The sequence below is a fragment of the Mytilus trossulus genome, chromosome 5 (genome assembly GCF_036588685.1).
Source record: "Mytilus trossulus isolate FHL-02 chromosome 5, PNRI_Mtr1.1.1.hap1, whole genome shotgun sequence".
Lineage (NCBI taxonomy): Eukaryota > Metazoa > Mollusca > Bivalvia > Mytilida > Mytilidae > Mytilus > Mytilus trossulus.
In genome coordinates this window covers 36,487,155-36,503,773 of record NC_086377.1, presented here as the reverse complement: position 1 = coordinate 36,503,773, position 16,619 = coordinate 36,487,155, and the positions used below count along the sequence as shown (strand labels likewise).

At 30.4% G+C, this 16,619-nt stretch overlaps 1 protein-coding gene across 1 annotated transcript; it reads right to left on the bottom strand.

The window, feature by feature from the left end:
* Positions 1-3,722: 3,722 nt before the first annotated feature.
* LOC134719618 (COMM domain-containing protein 4-like) lies at positions 3,723-15,235 on the bottom strand. Its single transcript, XM_063582607.1, has 8 exons — positions 15,105-15,235; positions 12,666-12,737; positions 11,937-12,002; positions 10,353-10,392; positions 9,722-9,841; positions 8,530-8,610; positions 5,229-5,405; positions 3,723-4,541 (listed from the first exon to the last, which is right to left on the bottom strand). Exons 1-8 carry the CDS (start codon positions 15,105-15,107, stop codon positions 4,498-4,500), a joined length of 603 nt encoding a protein of 200 aa, XP_063438677.1. The 5' UTR covers positions 15,108-15,235; the 3' UTR covers positions 3,723-4,497.
* Between the last annotated feature and the right edge of the window lie 1,384 nt (positions 15,236-16,619).

Below are 16,619 nucleotides of genomic sequence, written 5' to 3'. Positions count from 1 at the left end.
GCCATTGTTAAAAAATAAAAAAAAGACAAACAGACAAATAATTCACAAAACACAAGATAAAAAAAAAAGAATAAGCAACACGAACCCCACCAAATCTGGGAGTTATCTTAATTGTTCCGGAAGGGCAAGCAGATCCTGCTCCACATGTAGCATCCGTCGTGTTGCTCGTGGTATTACAAACCTGATAAATAATCTAAATGAAATTAACGTGATCCAAGAAAACGAGGTTAAGGTCATATGAACCAAATCAGAAAAACATGTACAGCTTACAATCATTCAATACACTAAATATAGTTGACCTATTGCTTATACATGTAGTTTCTAAAAAGCATTCTGAACCAACAAAATAAACATTGACAAATGAACCATGAAAATGATATAAAGGTCAAGTGAACCTTGCAAGGCAGCCATGTACAACTTACATTCCTTCAATACAACAAATATAATGATCAATTGCTAATAGGATAAGAAAAACAGACTAAAACACAAAAACTTAACACTGAGCAATGAATCGTGAAAAAATTTGTAAGGGTTCCGCGGAACCCAGTGTCTCGCCTAATTTTGCTGTAAATCGCAGGCTCAACAACAATGAGGAAAAAAAATCAATGAAAATATTCCTCTTGTTACTATTTTATGATTGTAAGAAAATCTAAGTCCATTTAAAAGTAAATTACAGAAAAAATGGAGTAATCTTTTTACAAACTTTACTTCTGGATACAATCTTATGATCATAAATAAGCTTCTGTCCAAGTTTGGTACAAACGCAGGATAGATTAAGAAAGTTATTTAAATTTTAAAAACTTTAACCACAGAGTGAATGTAATGGTTCCCCGCACAAAAAACTAAGTCCATCTATAAGTGAAATATGAAAAAAAAGGATTTATTTATTTTCAAACTTTACTTTTCTTTCCAAGTTTGGTACAAACCCAGGATAGTTTAAGAAAGTTATTAAAATTCTAAAACTTTAACCACAGAGTGAATGTAATGTTTCCCCGCAGAAAAAACTAAGTCCATCTATAAGTAAAATATGAAAAAAAAGGAATTTTATTTTTACAAAATTTACTTCTGGATACTATTTTATGATCATAAACAAGCTTCTGTCAAAGTTTGGTACAAACTCAGGATAGTTGGAGAAAGTTATTAAAATTCTAAAAACTTTAACCACAGAGTGAATGTTTTGTTTCCCCGCAGAAAAAACTAAGTCCATTTATAGTAAAATATGGAAAAAATGGAATTTTATTTTTACAAAATTTACTTCTGGATATTATCTTATGATCATAAACAAGCTTCTGTCAAAGTTTGGTAGAAATCCAGTATAGTTTAAGAAAGTTATTAAAATTTTCAAAAACTTTAACCACAGAGTGAATATTTGTTGACGCCGCCGATGCCGCCGACGATGACGGAATGTAGGATCGCTTAGTCTCGCTTTTTCGACTAAAGTCGAAGGCTCGACAAAAAAGGTAAAGATAAAATTAAACCTCTCAGACTGACATGTACATCATCAGCTTTTTCCGTACACCAAATATAGTTGACCTATTGCATATAGTATTACATGTAGAAAAAAATACCAAAACTCAATAAAATACTTTGATGAGCGCAGCCGAATAAGACCATAGAGGTCGAACCCTGAACAGTTTGGGAAGGTTGGACACACTATTCAAGCGTGTTACTGTCTGCATTTGAATTGTTATTACAGTTTTGACATAATACAGGTTTCTGACACAAAATAAATGTGGTGAAAAAACTTAAAAATTTTCGATTGAAGATTTTGCGCAATACGGATCAATTGGATATTTCTTAATACTATGTGATCGGTGATTTCTATTTCTTGCAATTTCCCAGTATTGTGTTACTTCGCAATAGGATATTTCTTGCTATTGCACAATATTGTTCAATTGAAAATTTCTTGCTATTGTACATTAATGTGTAATTGATGATTTCTTGCTTTTGCACAATACTATTCAATTAAAGATGTTTTGCTATTGCACAAAACAAAATTAATTCAATTCGAAATTTCTTGTAATTGTGCTATTAAGCAATACTGTGCAATTGAAGATTCCAACAGTGTGCCTAAGCGCAATACTATGGAATTGAAGATTTTCTGCTATTGTACTATAGGTCATATAATTTACAGAACATGTTTGGTGTGTATCTCCTGCCATATCAGTATTTTTGTTTATATATATAAATCAGACAGAATCAGTGTAAAATGGAAAATTTTAAGAAAAAAAAACACCTAAAATTATGAAATAAATCAAAGCACTGTAAGCGCTGTATGCAGTTATCCCTCTTTAAGTAATTACTCCTAAAATCAATCCCAGTTTTCCCTTTATAATATGGAACCTTGCAGTACAATTTCAGAGAGATCCATACACTTAAACATAAGTTATTGTCTTGAACTAGAAAAAACGCTTGTTTGGTCCTGAATTTCTGAATATTTAGGGCAATTACCCCCAAACTCATCCTCTTCATTCCCTTTGTGGTATGGTACTTTGCATTATAATTTCAGAGAGATTGTCTGAAAAGAAGAAAATGCCTGTTTTGGACCCTTTTTAGCCCTTATTTTCTAAACTGTTGGTACCATATCCCCAAAAAATAAACTGCAACCTTTTTTGTGGTATTAAACTATCCAGTAAAATTTCATAGTGATCTGTTCACCTTAACTTAAGTTATTGTCTGGTAACCAAAAGTGTCTTCAGTACGCGGATACCGACAATGACATCATATCAATTTTGATGAAAAAAAATATTTTGCACTCATATGGAAACTTAGTTTTGATCAATGAACCATGAAAATGAGGTCAAGCTCAGATAACACCTGCCAATTGGACATGTTCACATTACAATCATTCAATACTCCAAACATAGTAGTCATATTGCATTCAGTATAAGAAGACTCGACCAAAACACAAAAGCTTAACTATGACCACTGAACCATGAATAATGAAGTCGAGGTCAGATGACACTTACACCTTAAAATCCTTCATTACACCAAATATACTAGACCTATTGCTCATAGTAACTGAGATATGGACTTGACCACTAAAATTAACCTTATTCACTGATCCATTAAAAGAGGACAAGGTATATAAACAACTATGGTGGCTATGAGAACATTGCAAGGAACACACATACCAAATATAGTTATCATATAACTCATAGTTAGAGAAATTATCAATACAAAAAATGTTAAATTTATTTTCAAGTAGTCACTGAACAATGAAAATTATGTCAAGGCAGTGATATGTGATATGAACATGTGACAGACTGAAACATGAGGTATCTATATACAAAGTATGAAGCATCCAGGTCTTCCACCTTCTAAAATGTAAAGCTTTTAAGATGTGAACTAACACCTCAGCTGCAGAATCAAGATCCATAGGTCAAGCAGCTTTCTGTGACAAAAGTTGCAGGCTTGACAAAAAATTGCATCTCATAGATTTCGCAATTATACAATATATCGAAAATTTCCAATAAACTTTGATTATAACATTTGTGTTCAACTTTTCCATTAACCGCTATGAAATATCACACTTTTTTTCAGCTTTACAAAATTCACTATTTTCATGCAAGCAAACCACATCCAAATTTATCAGTTGTCAAATCTTGCTCTATCTGATATAGAAAATAAAATCAAGATTATCCCCCACTATAGATAAGTAATGATCAGTTGTAGATTAACTTAAAAATTGAATACACGTTAGAAGTAGAAATAACAAAAAAATCATTTAAAATATTTTTATCTCTGAAATATACTTAGGTAAAAATTTTAGCATAATAATTGTTTGATTAACAATAACAGTAGCATACATCATGTACATATACTACTAAAACATTTCATAAGGATATAAATCTATATTCAGGAATGTGATTTTAAAAGGCAAAATATGACAAATAAGATACAAAGAAATCATTACATAGTTTAATCTATTTAATGAAATTAGAACAATTCTGATTCATAGGATCACCTGAATACTATTAATCATTATATACTGTAAATTCAGAAATTATTGCTATGTTTTTATTATTGCCAAAAATGGGATAGGGTTAAAATGGCATTATTGTAAATGAATTAAACAGGAATTTTCTTAATATCGCAAAAATTTGAATTGCATTTTAATCTTAAATGACGAAATCGCAATAATTAATGCACACAATAATTTCTGAATTTACAGTTATAAATGAAATAATTAATGAAATGACATAAAAATTACAGAACTTCAAAATGGTGGCATACAAAATTTAAATCTTAATCCTGGTATTTATGATGATTTAATTTGGAATTCCATATTGAATTCACAAAGTTTGTGCTTGGTATGAGTTTTAGAACTGTGCAAAATTAATTACAAAAGCATACATAATCATACATTTCAAATAAAAAAGTTCAGTGTATTGGACACACAGTAATTTATCTAAACTGTACGTACAAAATTAGACAATGTATTCATTCAATAATTTCTGAGTATTAATTTAAAACATATCCTTTTCTTTGTCTTTGTCAGCTTGATAAGTTCTCCATCAAAGAATCTGCCTGCTTCAACTCTGAAAAAAAATGTTATAATCATATATATAAGTTATAGAGACAGCATTGTCACAACACAAATAACTTCAATATGTTTTACTAGAATAATATTATAAAATGTATATTATTCAATATTAATCAATATATCATCAATTTTTCTACCTAGATTCAAATAAAATCACATGGAAGTTTATGATTAACTCCCCTACATGCTTTATCTTTTTTAAACATTTTTATTTCATCTCCTTTCATGTATGCAGCCATTTTAAACGTCTATTAAATATAATTTTAAGATACATAAAAACCTCATTTTTTTTTTTGGCCACAGTGCTGTTTGTCTTTCTTTAACTTATGTTAATTGATTGCACCCTTGATAACTTCTCCCTTTTTTGGTCAAATTTATATATTAATCTTAATAGTCTCAGAAGTCAATTGAAGAATAAAAAAAAATCAAATATCACCTTAGGTGACGATTTTTTATAATGACTGATGATAAATTTGTTGATTCAGGGCCTGTTATAGCTGACTGTGCAGCATGGGCTTTATTCATTATTGAGGCCATATAGTGACCTATAGTTGATATTTCTATGTCATTTGGTCTCTTGTGAAGAGATGTGTTATTGGCAATTCTACAACACCTTCTTCTTTTTTTATATAAATAAGAGAATACAAGAACATGAAGAATATCACATTAAAGTGTAACTTACCATTTAACAAAATCCTGAATTTATCAGCTGTGACCGTAAATGTGACTGGTTTGACATTATCTGTATTTGGATCCCTGACCTTTAACCTTAGTTGTACACAAGGTTCATCGATACTCTTTAAGTGACTAGAACTTAATATGTAGTCTACTCTCCATTCAACTGAGTCTAACTGTGACACTGAAATAAAAATTTAATCTTTTATCAAATAAAAGTATGTTCTTTTGACCAAGGATCCGGAAATTTTTTCACCTAATTTCGGTCATTTTCATACAACTTAAAAGTTGATACCCCTTTTCAAAAGATGATTGCCAAAATGCATGAGACTCATTATGAGTATGCTCATACTCGATCGTCATGTTCGTAGCATCAACCAACTTGTTTCACAGTTGCATCGCATTTACTTCATAATTTGTCCTACCATTTTCCAAAAATCGATCAAGGCCAATTAAGGGAAGGCAGCAGTTTAAAAATAAAATGATTTTAATGACTCAAAACGATAATATTCTCAGTTATCGCTTACGTTTCTTTCGATTCTGAAGTCAAAATTCAAACCGGATGTACTGCGACAATACTAAAATGAACAATTCCGGACTCATTTCCGGGATTAGTTTTGGTTATCCAAATCACAGGAAATCATCGGCTTTTTAATATTTTATCTTTAATAGTGTAAGAATATTAATTAAAGTAGTTGCACTGGCTTTATTTAGTATGAAATTATTTAAAATTTACGATTAATTGTCTAAATCTGTGGAAGAGAATTTCAAGCATGCGTATTACATATTAAACAAAGCACGTGTGTTAGAAGTAAAAAAATATTTTTTTCGACAAAATCAAACCAAGTTTTAATTTGATTTTAAATCATAATTGACAATTGTCTGACTTAATTGTTGAGTAATTAAATAATAGTTGGTATGGAATTTTTATTTCTTTATAATGATAGTGTGGAGCTTGTGATTAATTGCCAGGTGTGAATTACAATGAATTAAAAACACAGGTAAAGAGATTATCAATCATTAGCCAATAGCTCCCCGAGGCATTAATATAGTTATTAAGAGGGCCCTCAGGATTTTAACACTTTATTGGAGTGGCAGTTTAATTACAGGAAGTCGATAACTAAACAAAAGTATGTTCAAAATGGCGATTTTGAAAGTCGATCTCAACGAAATGACCAAAATTATTAATGTAGATAAATAAAATTTGACCTTAATCCCAATTAAAAGTTTAGGACATTATAGTTTCAGTTTAGGACATGACTGGCAAATATGACCGTTTCCGGACCCTTGCTTTTGACTCTGTGCTTCAAATTTAAGTAATTACATTACATGTATGTTTCATTATAATACTTTGTTTTATTTTGGCTAACAGCAGTCTCGTGTTATTTGAGATTAACCTTCATTTCAAAATGAAATGTTTCATTTATGATGACATGCTCTTCCAGAATAAAGTGCACAGGCAAATACAAGAATGACTTGATAGAAATCTTGTTTTCATGATCCTAGTAAAAAAATGCAATTATAAGTAGTGAATATTAATGCTTCTTTTGGTAATTTAATAGGGATACAAAAGCCTCAAACATATGCTCATTATTTTTAGAATGTAATGCTTCCAGGGTTCATACAAAATGTACTTCGGTCATTGCTTTTACATTCCAATAAATTCACAAAAAGAAGCATTGAATTTTAAAGGAACTCAACATAATTTTCATTTGGATTGTACAATATTCCATTTAACAGATGGTAGACTAATTGAGGGACTTTATTCACAGCTACCGGACTGGTATTCTTTACTAAGATCCTATTCTAATTCTATGTTTGTTTTATGGTGCAGACCTGCCAACTTTTGAAAATCTCCATGGGGGATTTAGCGCGCGACAAGATTTTTAAGGGTTACAATTATAGCGACTTTTCTGTGAGCATTGTTTTTTACTCCTAAAATAGTCTAAGTCCTTTTTTTTTGTATACTAATGATGAGCTTATAGGGCTTGATTCCTTTTATTTGCATGATTCTTGTACTATTAAATTATAAAATAACTGAAGAATAGAGAAAATGGCATTAAAAATAAAAGATTCAAAGTAGAGACACCCCCCCTTTTCCCCCTCCAAAGACCTTCTCATCTATGAACCTTGACTCAAAACACCTAAAACTACATGTCCTAAAGTAAGAAGGATGAAGACAGATTTTGATGTAGTCTTACTTATGGTCTTATCAGTATCAATGAGAAAATTGATAACATTTGAGTTATCTTTCTTTGTATTCAGAGGTGCTCTTACCGGTGGAGGCTTATACATAACACAGTAGAAGTGTATACAAAATGGCGTCGATTTTAAATCAACAGACACACGATGTCTGATATCAAACATAAACAGATTTCAAGTTAAACGATGTTTTCTTGAGAGTTCATTACAGTTCTCATCTTTCAATTAATTATGATTTTGCTGTGGAACTACGGCAAATGTTGCAAATTGTGCTTGTATGATGAATTGATTAAAATTGAAAGGCTGTTTGACCAAATTTGTGTTTGCAAATTAATTTTGAGATCTGTCACGACCCATTAGGTAATCTGATTACCTACAACCACTTATTATGACACCTGTTGTGACTTTTGATTAGCGTAGGGTCATTAACTTGTCACAATATGTCCCCAGGTAAAATGATTGATTTTTTAAAATTGATCAGAAAAACTTCAAAATCGGTAAAAAATATTTTTTTTCAGGTATATTTGTTGAAAATCGGGATTTTGACTAATTTTACGATCCCGATATCGGGATTCGGGTTGAGGGGTAAAAATCGGGATGATACCGCGAAAATCGGGATAGTTGGCAGGTCTGATGGTGATGTGGTAGGATTACTAATGTCAGAGACATATATCTACAGAAAACTAAAGGACTAGCGTGTCAACAACTATAGGGCACTTCTAACACTACAACATGTTTTCACCTTAAATAATGAGCAAAACCACCCCAGTTTTTTGACAGTTTTCTATGTTATGACTTGTATACTGTTGTTTGTCTTTTTCTTTTTTGCCATGGAATTGTCAGTTTAATTTTCATGTCCCTTGTTGTTGCTGACTTAGGCTTTTTATGTCTACTTAATTTTAAGTAAATTACTTTTATGACAAAAAACACTTAACTTTAGTCGTTCAAAATTACTCTGATAAAGAAATATTTCCAAATCATTATAATTTAAGGTAAATGCTGTTAACATTCATAGTTAGAGGAACCCAACCTTAAATATCTGTTTAATCAAGATAATGAATATCCAATGGTATATTTATATGCAGTGTAGTACACTGATTACTTACACCTCAGACTATGTTTTCTAAGTTGAGTCTGTAATTTTTCTAAACTGTCACTGTAGGATTTTGTTAGTGCTGTAGCATGTTCTGAAAAACAACAAATTTACAATATTTTTTGAAATCTCCAAACTTTCATAGTTCATTACACATCTTAAAATAAAGATGCCTCAGAGTCCAATTCATAACTCATAGCAAAATTTGTTCTGACTCTATTTTTAAACAAAGGTAAAACTTAATGCCCCTTCTCTACGAGGGGGGCATAAAAATTGATAGTTGGTCTTGGTTTTCTGTGAGTACTCATACTTTACACCACTGTCTCAGGTTAGAGAAGGGTTGGTGCCTCATACTACATTCTATATGTGCCTGTCCTAAGTCAGGAGCATGTAATCAAGTGGTTGTCATTTGTTGCTATACATGTATATCATATTTGTTTTTCGTTCATTATTTTGTTCATAAGTCTGGCTGTTGAACTGTTTTACATTTGTTATTTTGGGGCCTATTTTAAATACAGGTGACTAATATGCAGTATAAGTTTTGCTTTTTGTTGAAGGTCATACTGTGACCTTTTTTCAGTTGTAATTTCTATATCATTTTGGTATTTGTGGAGAGTTGTCTCATTGGCAATCATATCAAATCTTCTTTTTTCATATTCCTTAATGAAAAAAATCAGATATGGAATACATAAAATAGACATCAACCCATTGAAACAAAAACTATTTAGAGGACAACTAAGACTGCTACTATAGTCTACATTAAGTGTATATATACATTATGTGAAGCTTTATATAGTTAAATGGAGAGTTGTCTTATTGGCACACAAACCACATTTTTTCTACTGTGAATTCATTATTATTCGTTTTGTACCAATTTTTGTGGTTTTTGTGGGTACCAGTAAACCACGAATTCAAAAGTTCAACGAATAACAAATTTTTTATTGGCTTTGTATACAGAAATCGGAAAACCACGAAATCAAATATGCACGAAAATATAAGTTTTCCTTAATACACAAAAACTGATACCCACAAAAAATAAATTAATCCACAGTATTATCTACTGAAAAAGTCTTTGTTGAAATAGTTATTTGTTTTTATAATGATAAAGATTATAACACAATATTGAAAAAAAAATCGTCTGCATCAAAACTGGTATTGTATGTTTACAAAAAAAACAAAATCCAGATGTCTAGGTAAGACAATACCTTTGGGTAAACCTAACTGTTGTAGTTCATTGCTCAGTGATTCACCATCCACATTATACTTGGCAGCAGAACACAAGATAAAAGACAAAACAGCGACACTGGCTTTGACATCTCCAGTCTCTGCAAAAGAAATGTTTTATACCTAACAATTATTGAGAAGATGTTAGTAATAAATAAAGTATGACAGCTGCCATTATTTATAAAGGAACTTTTTTGAATACGCTCACTTATCCCATCCCCATGTTGACTATGGATGAACAAAATCTCACCGATTCATAAAGTGGAATGACTCATGTTTCTGAAAAATACAACTGATAAAAATTAATTGTAGATATATATGTACAAATTCATGTAATTTCCTCGGTAACTAAACAGTTTTATGATTTTGTTATTTTGATTCAGAGCAGTCACAAGGACAAATCAAAATCATAATATCCTAAGCAACTTGTTTGAGTGGAATTTCAAAATTAATCTCATTAGGATTTTAAAAATAACAAGTTTAGCTGATTGCCTCCCTGTGGGAAGATTCTAGAAGACAGTTTGCATTTATCTTTCATTATCAAACAGCAGCAGGTTATTTACATATAAGAACCAGATAATTGTTTGACCATGGCCATATATATAACCTTACCAAATTTAGCATCAGCAGTTAGTTTGTAGACCTTATCATACTGAAAATAAAAATAAAATCCAGATCAATACACATCCTAAACTAACTAATATTTTCTAACATTACCCTATGAAAAGAGGGACAACTCTTATTTGATTTTTAAATTCCTTTACATTAATCATGTTCATACAAATTTAAGTGAAAAATTAATAAATACAGTGTGTTAAAAAATTAATTAACTAAGTGTTTTGTGTTCATCCCTTTCTAGCCTACATCTCATCATTGTATTTCATAATTCACATATCAATGCTTATTGGCAATTGATCCGCCAACACAAGCATGGTTAAAAAAACCGTTTGTGTACTGTATGGAAAATGTTATTTTTCAGTCTATACATAATGTACATGTACAGGCCTCTACAATAACTTGTTTTCCAGCTTGTCCAGTAGGACAAGTACATATCAACATTTACTTGTCCGAATGAAATTGTTACTTGTCCAATTTTTTTAATTACAAATAACCTTTTTACATGTTAAGTTGATTAAAGGAACAAAACGAATTTAAACACTAGAACAGAATTTGATGTATTTCTTTTGAAATACTTTTCAAAAATATAAGTCAAGTACAACTGAATCTAGTCATGTCACAGAACTTAGGTTCTAGTTTTCATCAATGCCAGTCTCATCAGACTTTAAAAATGAGGCACCAACTGATAGGCCTGTACACTCATTGGATTTGTATCCTGTTTTTTTTTAAGTTGAAAAAAGTTTATTGAAATGCAATCAATAAAAAGAAGAAGATAAGGTCTAATTGACAATGAGACAACTCTCTACAAGAGACCAAATGACACAGAAATTAACAACAAAAGGTCACCTTATTGCAAGTATTGTTTTTTTCTACTTATATGATCAAATAGGATTTTGAGAATTTTATGAAATTTTGGTAAATAAAAAAAATATTGTTGTGAAAAAATTACTGGTATGGTATTTATTATGAAGAACAGAATAAGGTAAGCAAATGAGGTACTGATTTGTTTATGTCCCGAAATGTCTCCTGTCTTGCCAAAATGTCTTTTAAACTTTGAGCTAAACCTGTAGAGGTGACCAATTGTCCTGTAAAGTTACCTTATCTACAAAGCCCAGCATTGATTCGGATCAGTAAGACTGGTTTTTGAGAATAGTATAACTTTAACCTATTAAAAAGTACCTGACAAAGAACCAGTTAAAAATTATTGATTGCAAATAAATATGTTGAAAAGAAAGGTTTTGCATTTGAATAAACAGAATTCAAAAACATGTCAAATTAATATTTGTTTTTTTGTTTATAATTATACTTTGTTCATCAAAGTTGGATAAAATTTATTTTCTGCAGAATAGTTGTACTTGTCCTGATGCACAAGTTTCACACAGCTTTTACTTGTCCAACCTTCCTCTCTGGAACCGGACAATTGGAAAAGCGTTATTGTTGAGGCCTGATGTATCGCAAAATTCAGGGAGACAAACAGATTTTGTATTTGAAAATGCCTAAAAAGAATTTAACTTAATTATACAACTGTTTCAGCCAAGTCTGGTAAGGATATATGAATCAAGTAATATAATATCTTACATCTATACCAACATCCAGTAGATCTTTAATGACTTGTATGCAGAGTAATTTGATCTTTACTGAAGTCTGTTAAATATAAGAAATAATAAAATATACATGCAGAGTATTGCCTCATGTGTATTTACATTATGACATACATGTATTCTATTGCAATCAGGAAATTATAAAGCTATTTCAATCTTTTATTCTTTAAATTAACGTGAAATTTGTTATCCTTCCAACAGTAAAAAAATTCAAACTACAATTGACAAGACAATGATTGAGGTATACATGTATGAAAGTTGACCCAATTTTTTAAATATATTTAAAAAATTGGGTAAACGTTCATACATGTATTACACAATACATGGCTAAAAATTAATGTTTTCAACCCTAAGCAAAATATTGCAAAATATTTTCCTATTGTGACTTCATGAAAAGATGGCAACCATGCCTAATGACGTCACATAAAAAGTACACAACTTTCTCTAACCTTTGAAAAGGAAGGATAAATATCATTAGAAAAACTGATTCCACCATTTTAACTTGAATATATTACAATATTTCTCCCCTCTCAACTGTTAAATTTAAATAATTTAAAAAAGCTCGGCAAAGTTCTGCACCTCAAATATCAAAATTTAACTGTCTCTATTCACATGCTAGTGAAGAAATATCATAACGCACTTGTTAAATGGAATTTACATATATTACGTACATGTAAACATATAAACAAATAATTTTTCTACCTACCACTTTTGATAATGTACTAATTTCTGCAAGAACCCAATCAGGGCAGTCAAGATCACCACAAAACCTAAATCTCTACAAGTATAAAAAAATTACAGTCAATAAAAAATCAAATACAATGTACATGGTGTACATTGGTGTAGTTGAGGACATTATAAATATATAACCAATTATTTTTAATAAATGTTTTGGTTCTCAATTTGTTCTTTGGCTTCAACAGCAAAACATCAGTTCTAGACATGCTCTAGATATGTTGTTTACTGTCATTATTGTAATTGTATATTATGCTATTTTGCAATAGCATTATGTTTGCTTCTGCAATCAAATATATATATTCATTCATTCATTCATTCATAGGTTGTGCATGTTGTGTAAATTTAATAAAATAATTATCATGGAAAATAACTTTCATATTAATATTCAAGATCATACAAACAGACACAATCACACTCGTTTTTGTATCATTTCAAAATAATGTTGTCAATTATCAATTCTTTTAGATTTTACAAATTCCATTTATACTGATTTATATCATGTATATCTAGGAGTTAATAGTCAGGCATGTCGATGGGAGCCGATGTGAAAATTTTTGCAGAGAGAATCCTTCAACATCATTGAAATTGTTATGTCAAATTGATTTCATGGATAAATATTATTATCCTGACATCTTATATTTTATGATTTGGAATATATTTTGTTGTTGAGGAAGGTATCTGCAGATATTTTCAGGTTTGTTTGAGACATGTAGTCAGATGGGATTCATTTGTAGTTTCTTTCAGAGATCCTTTATTGAAGGATTTTCGGTTTTCCTCTACCAGGAATACAGCTGGGCATTTAGCATATTGGTTCAGATTCCAAGTATGTCCACTCCGGTTTCCCGTTCGCTGTCTAGGCATTTGTGCAGCATCCAAGGTGTCCTTATCCTTTATTTTGTATATATTATTTTTTATATTATGCATTTTTATATTTTTGAGGATGATCGATATCAAGCTAATCAGGTGAATGGGTGTTCCTATGCTTTATTACCATGATTACATTGTACTTATTGTTTTGGGGAAGGTAAACTTTCTGGTAGTAAGACCCTTCACGGCCAGGCTGGGAAACTGGATCCGCAAATGCTCACATTAAATCTGTACCGATACGTATCAGTAAGAAAATGTGTTATAAATGAATAAAACATCAAATTAATCAATTTTATAAGCTGACACATTATATTTGACATTTTATCAAGATTTTACTTCAATTAATAGTAGAATAAACCATGAAAATTTCAATTGACCAGTATTTGTCAGTATTGACCACTTTGGGAGTATTGTCCCGGACGGTAAATACCGGTAAATACCACTGGTATACCAACGCTCAACCTTGTTTCATCTTCAATCAATATGCATAAACATGATCAATATGGTTTAATGAGGCAATAAACAAATAAAAAGATGAAAGAATTCACATTTCAATTTTCTTTTCCTCTTGTTTGATTTCAGTTCTTTGTATTTCACAATTTGTGTCAATATTTTCAGGACAATGATGCACAAACAATTCATTTTGCGAGCTTAATATATATTGCACGAAAAGAGTTTTAAAAAACAAATTATAAGATAAATAATATGTTCTAAAACACAAAGAAAAGTTATCTCATAATACAATAATTAAACGTAATACTGGCTGTTATACATAGTAGATGATAAAATAAATATGTAAATAATGTTTCATTTTTTTCTATCAATTTTAACTTTCTTGTCTCTAAAATTATTTTTTTTTTGCATATTCTTTTAATATGTATTGCAATAATTAATTTTAATGAAAAAAAATATGTTGTCTTGTCGCTAAATAGTTTCTTGTCGCTTGTTGTCGCTAAAATAATTCTTGTTGTCGCTTCTTGTCGCTTGTTGTCGCTAAAATTCTTGTTGTCGCTAATTAGTGAGACCGGTATAGTGTGTTAAACATGTTAAATGTATTCCTTTTTACACCATAACCCATAGTGGTGCTCCTACTAAAGCCTTTAGTAAAGGAGGAAGTTACAGAACATACATATATATATACATTTTAGGCAGTATAGATTATTAATTATTTTATTATTGGGCGGGATCAACTCGGGCTGGATCAACTTTGGGCTGGATCGCCTTGGGGCCAGATTAGTTTGTGTCCAGAAAGACTGGATATCAAAAACGCCCTAGACTGTTGGACCTTTTTATTCGTAACAAGATTGATTGATTAGATTAATTTTGTTCATATATAAATATAATACGATTAAACTCAATATAAAATCTTCTATACAGTTACTGTACAGGCTAAAGCACAAACTGTGTCTGCACAAACAAATTATATATATATATACGCCGGTTACACGGGGTAACACCCCCTTTTTTATTGATGTATTTTTCATCCATGACCAGATGACAGACTTATTATCAAAATGTAAAATGTTCCCTTATTACTTACCATTCTGTTATATTGTTTGTTATCTTAAAAAAAACCCACTACAGCATGATTTAATAAAGATTACAAAAGAAAACAACCGAAATTGTATCTTCTACTGTTCCTTAACTGCGTTTGCGGAAACCAGTCCTATACGGAATACAATATTAATGAGTTGGTCCCGACCTCATCAACTAAAATTTATTAGATATACACGAAATTTAATGTAGATCAAATGATTGATGTGCGTATTTCAAAATTTGAACAAATATTTTAACCCTGAAGGAATATTAGAAAAACAATTTGATAAAAGACAAAAAAGTACATTATTTCTAAGTTAAGATAATTGCTTAGAAATTTTAAAATGTGATTTAAAATTGTTATTTTTCTTTCAACAGTTCTAGATTCGCATGCGTTTGGTTATTCCAAGTCAGGATAATAGACAACTGTGCCGAATAAAGGACAAAAAATATGAAGAATAGAGAGAAAAGGCAGGGCCGTAGCGTAATGGAGGCAAATGAGGCAAATGAGGCAAATGCCTCACTTTTGAAACGACAACCAAACTTTTATAGTGTCATTTTTTTAATTATATATTTTACATTATCAATATGCGAGTTTGGCGTTTCAAATTATCTACCAGCACATTACTACCAGAGACATATTATATGTCTCTGCTACTACATACAATATGTCCAATCTGCAGCAGCGATTGCATCTTTTACAATAGCGATGACGGTAAAAAAATAAGTGTTCTGAATACAAATCAAAATAAAAAAATTGAAACAAATCTTAATATCGTTACAAAACTGGTTGAAGATGGGTTCTTTAAAGAGAAAAAATATGAAAAAGGTAACTCATGAGTATAAACACCCCCTATAAGTATGCTGACTTATTACTTTCCTTGGTTTATTTTTAAATCGATAACGCTATAGTTATTAATCTTTACACTAAAATTATTCATTGGCCAAAAATATAATAATTATTCACAAAATCATGAAGCGCCTTTTCTATGGAAGTCTTTAGTGTATAAGGCAATTCTTGATTTTTATTTATCTTTAATAAAAGTATGAAATATATGTTTGGTATTGTTTGAAAATATTTTTTTTCGTGTTTCTTTTTCTGTTAATGATCAGCATTGTCTCGTTGTATGCAAGCGTGTTCCATTAATTCTAGTGCGGTAGGTCGTGGGTTCAAACCCTGGTAGGTCAAACCAATGACTTAAAAATTGATCGGTTTTAAAAAGTAACAATGTTGGTCTATTTTTCTCTGTACCTATTCTTATGCTTAATGATTATGTATAACAAACATATTCTTATTGATGCTCGTCTTTTAGAAGCTTATAACTTGCTGTTGGACATACACACATATATATATATATATTGTAATAGGAAAATGTAGTTTATTTTATTTCATATGGTTTATTAGTTAATGTATGCGGGTTCTACTTTGTAAACTATTTTACATAAAATTATTGTTTAAATGTTCTATACATTTTTCAGGCGTTGGATACTTCAAATATGTCAAATAAGCATTTTTATA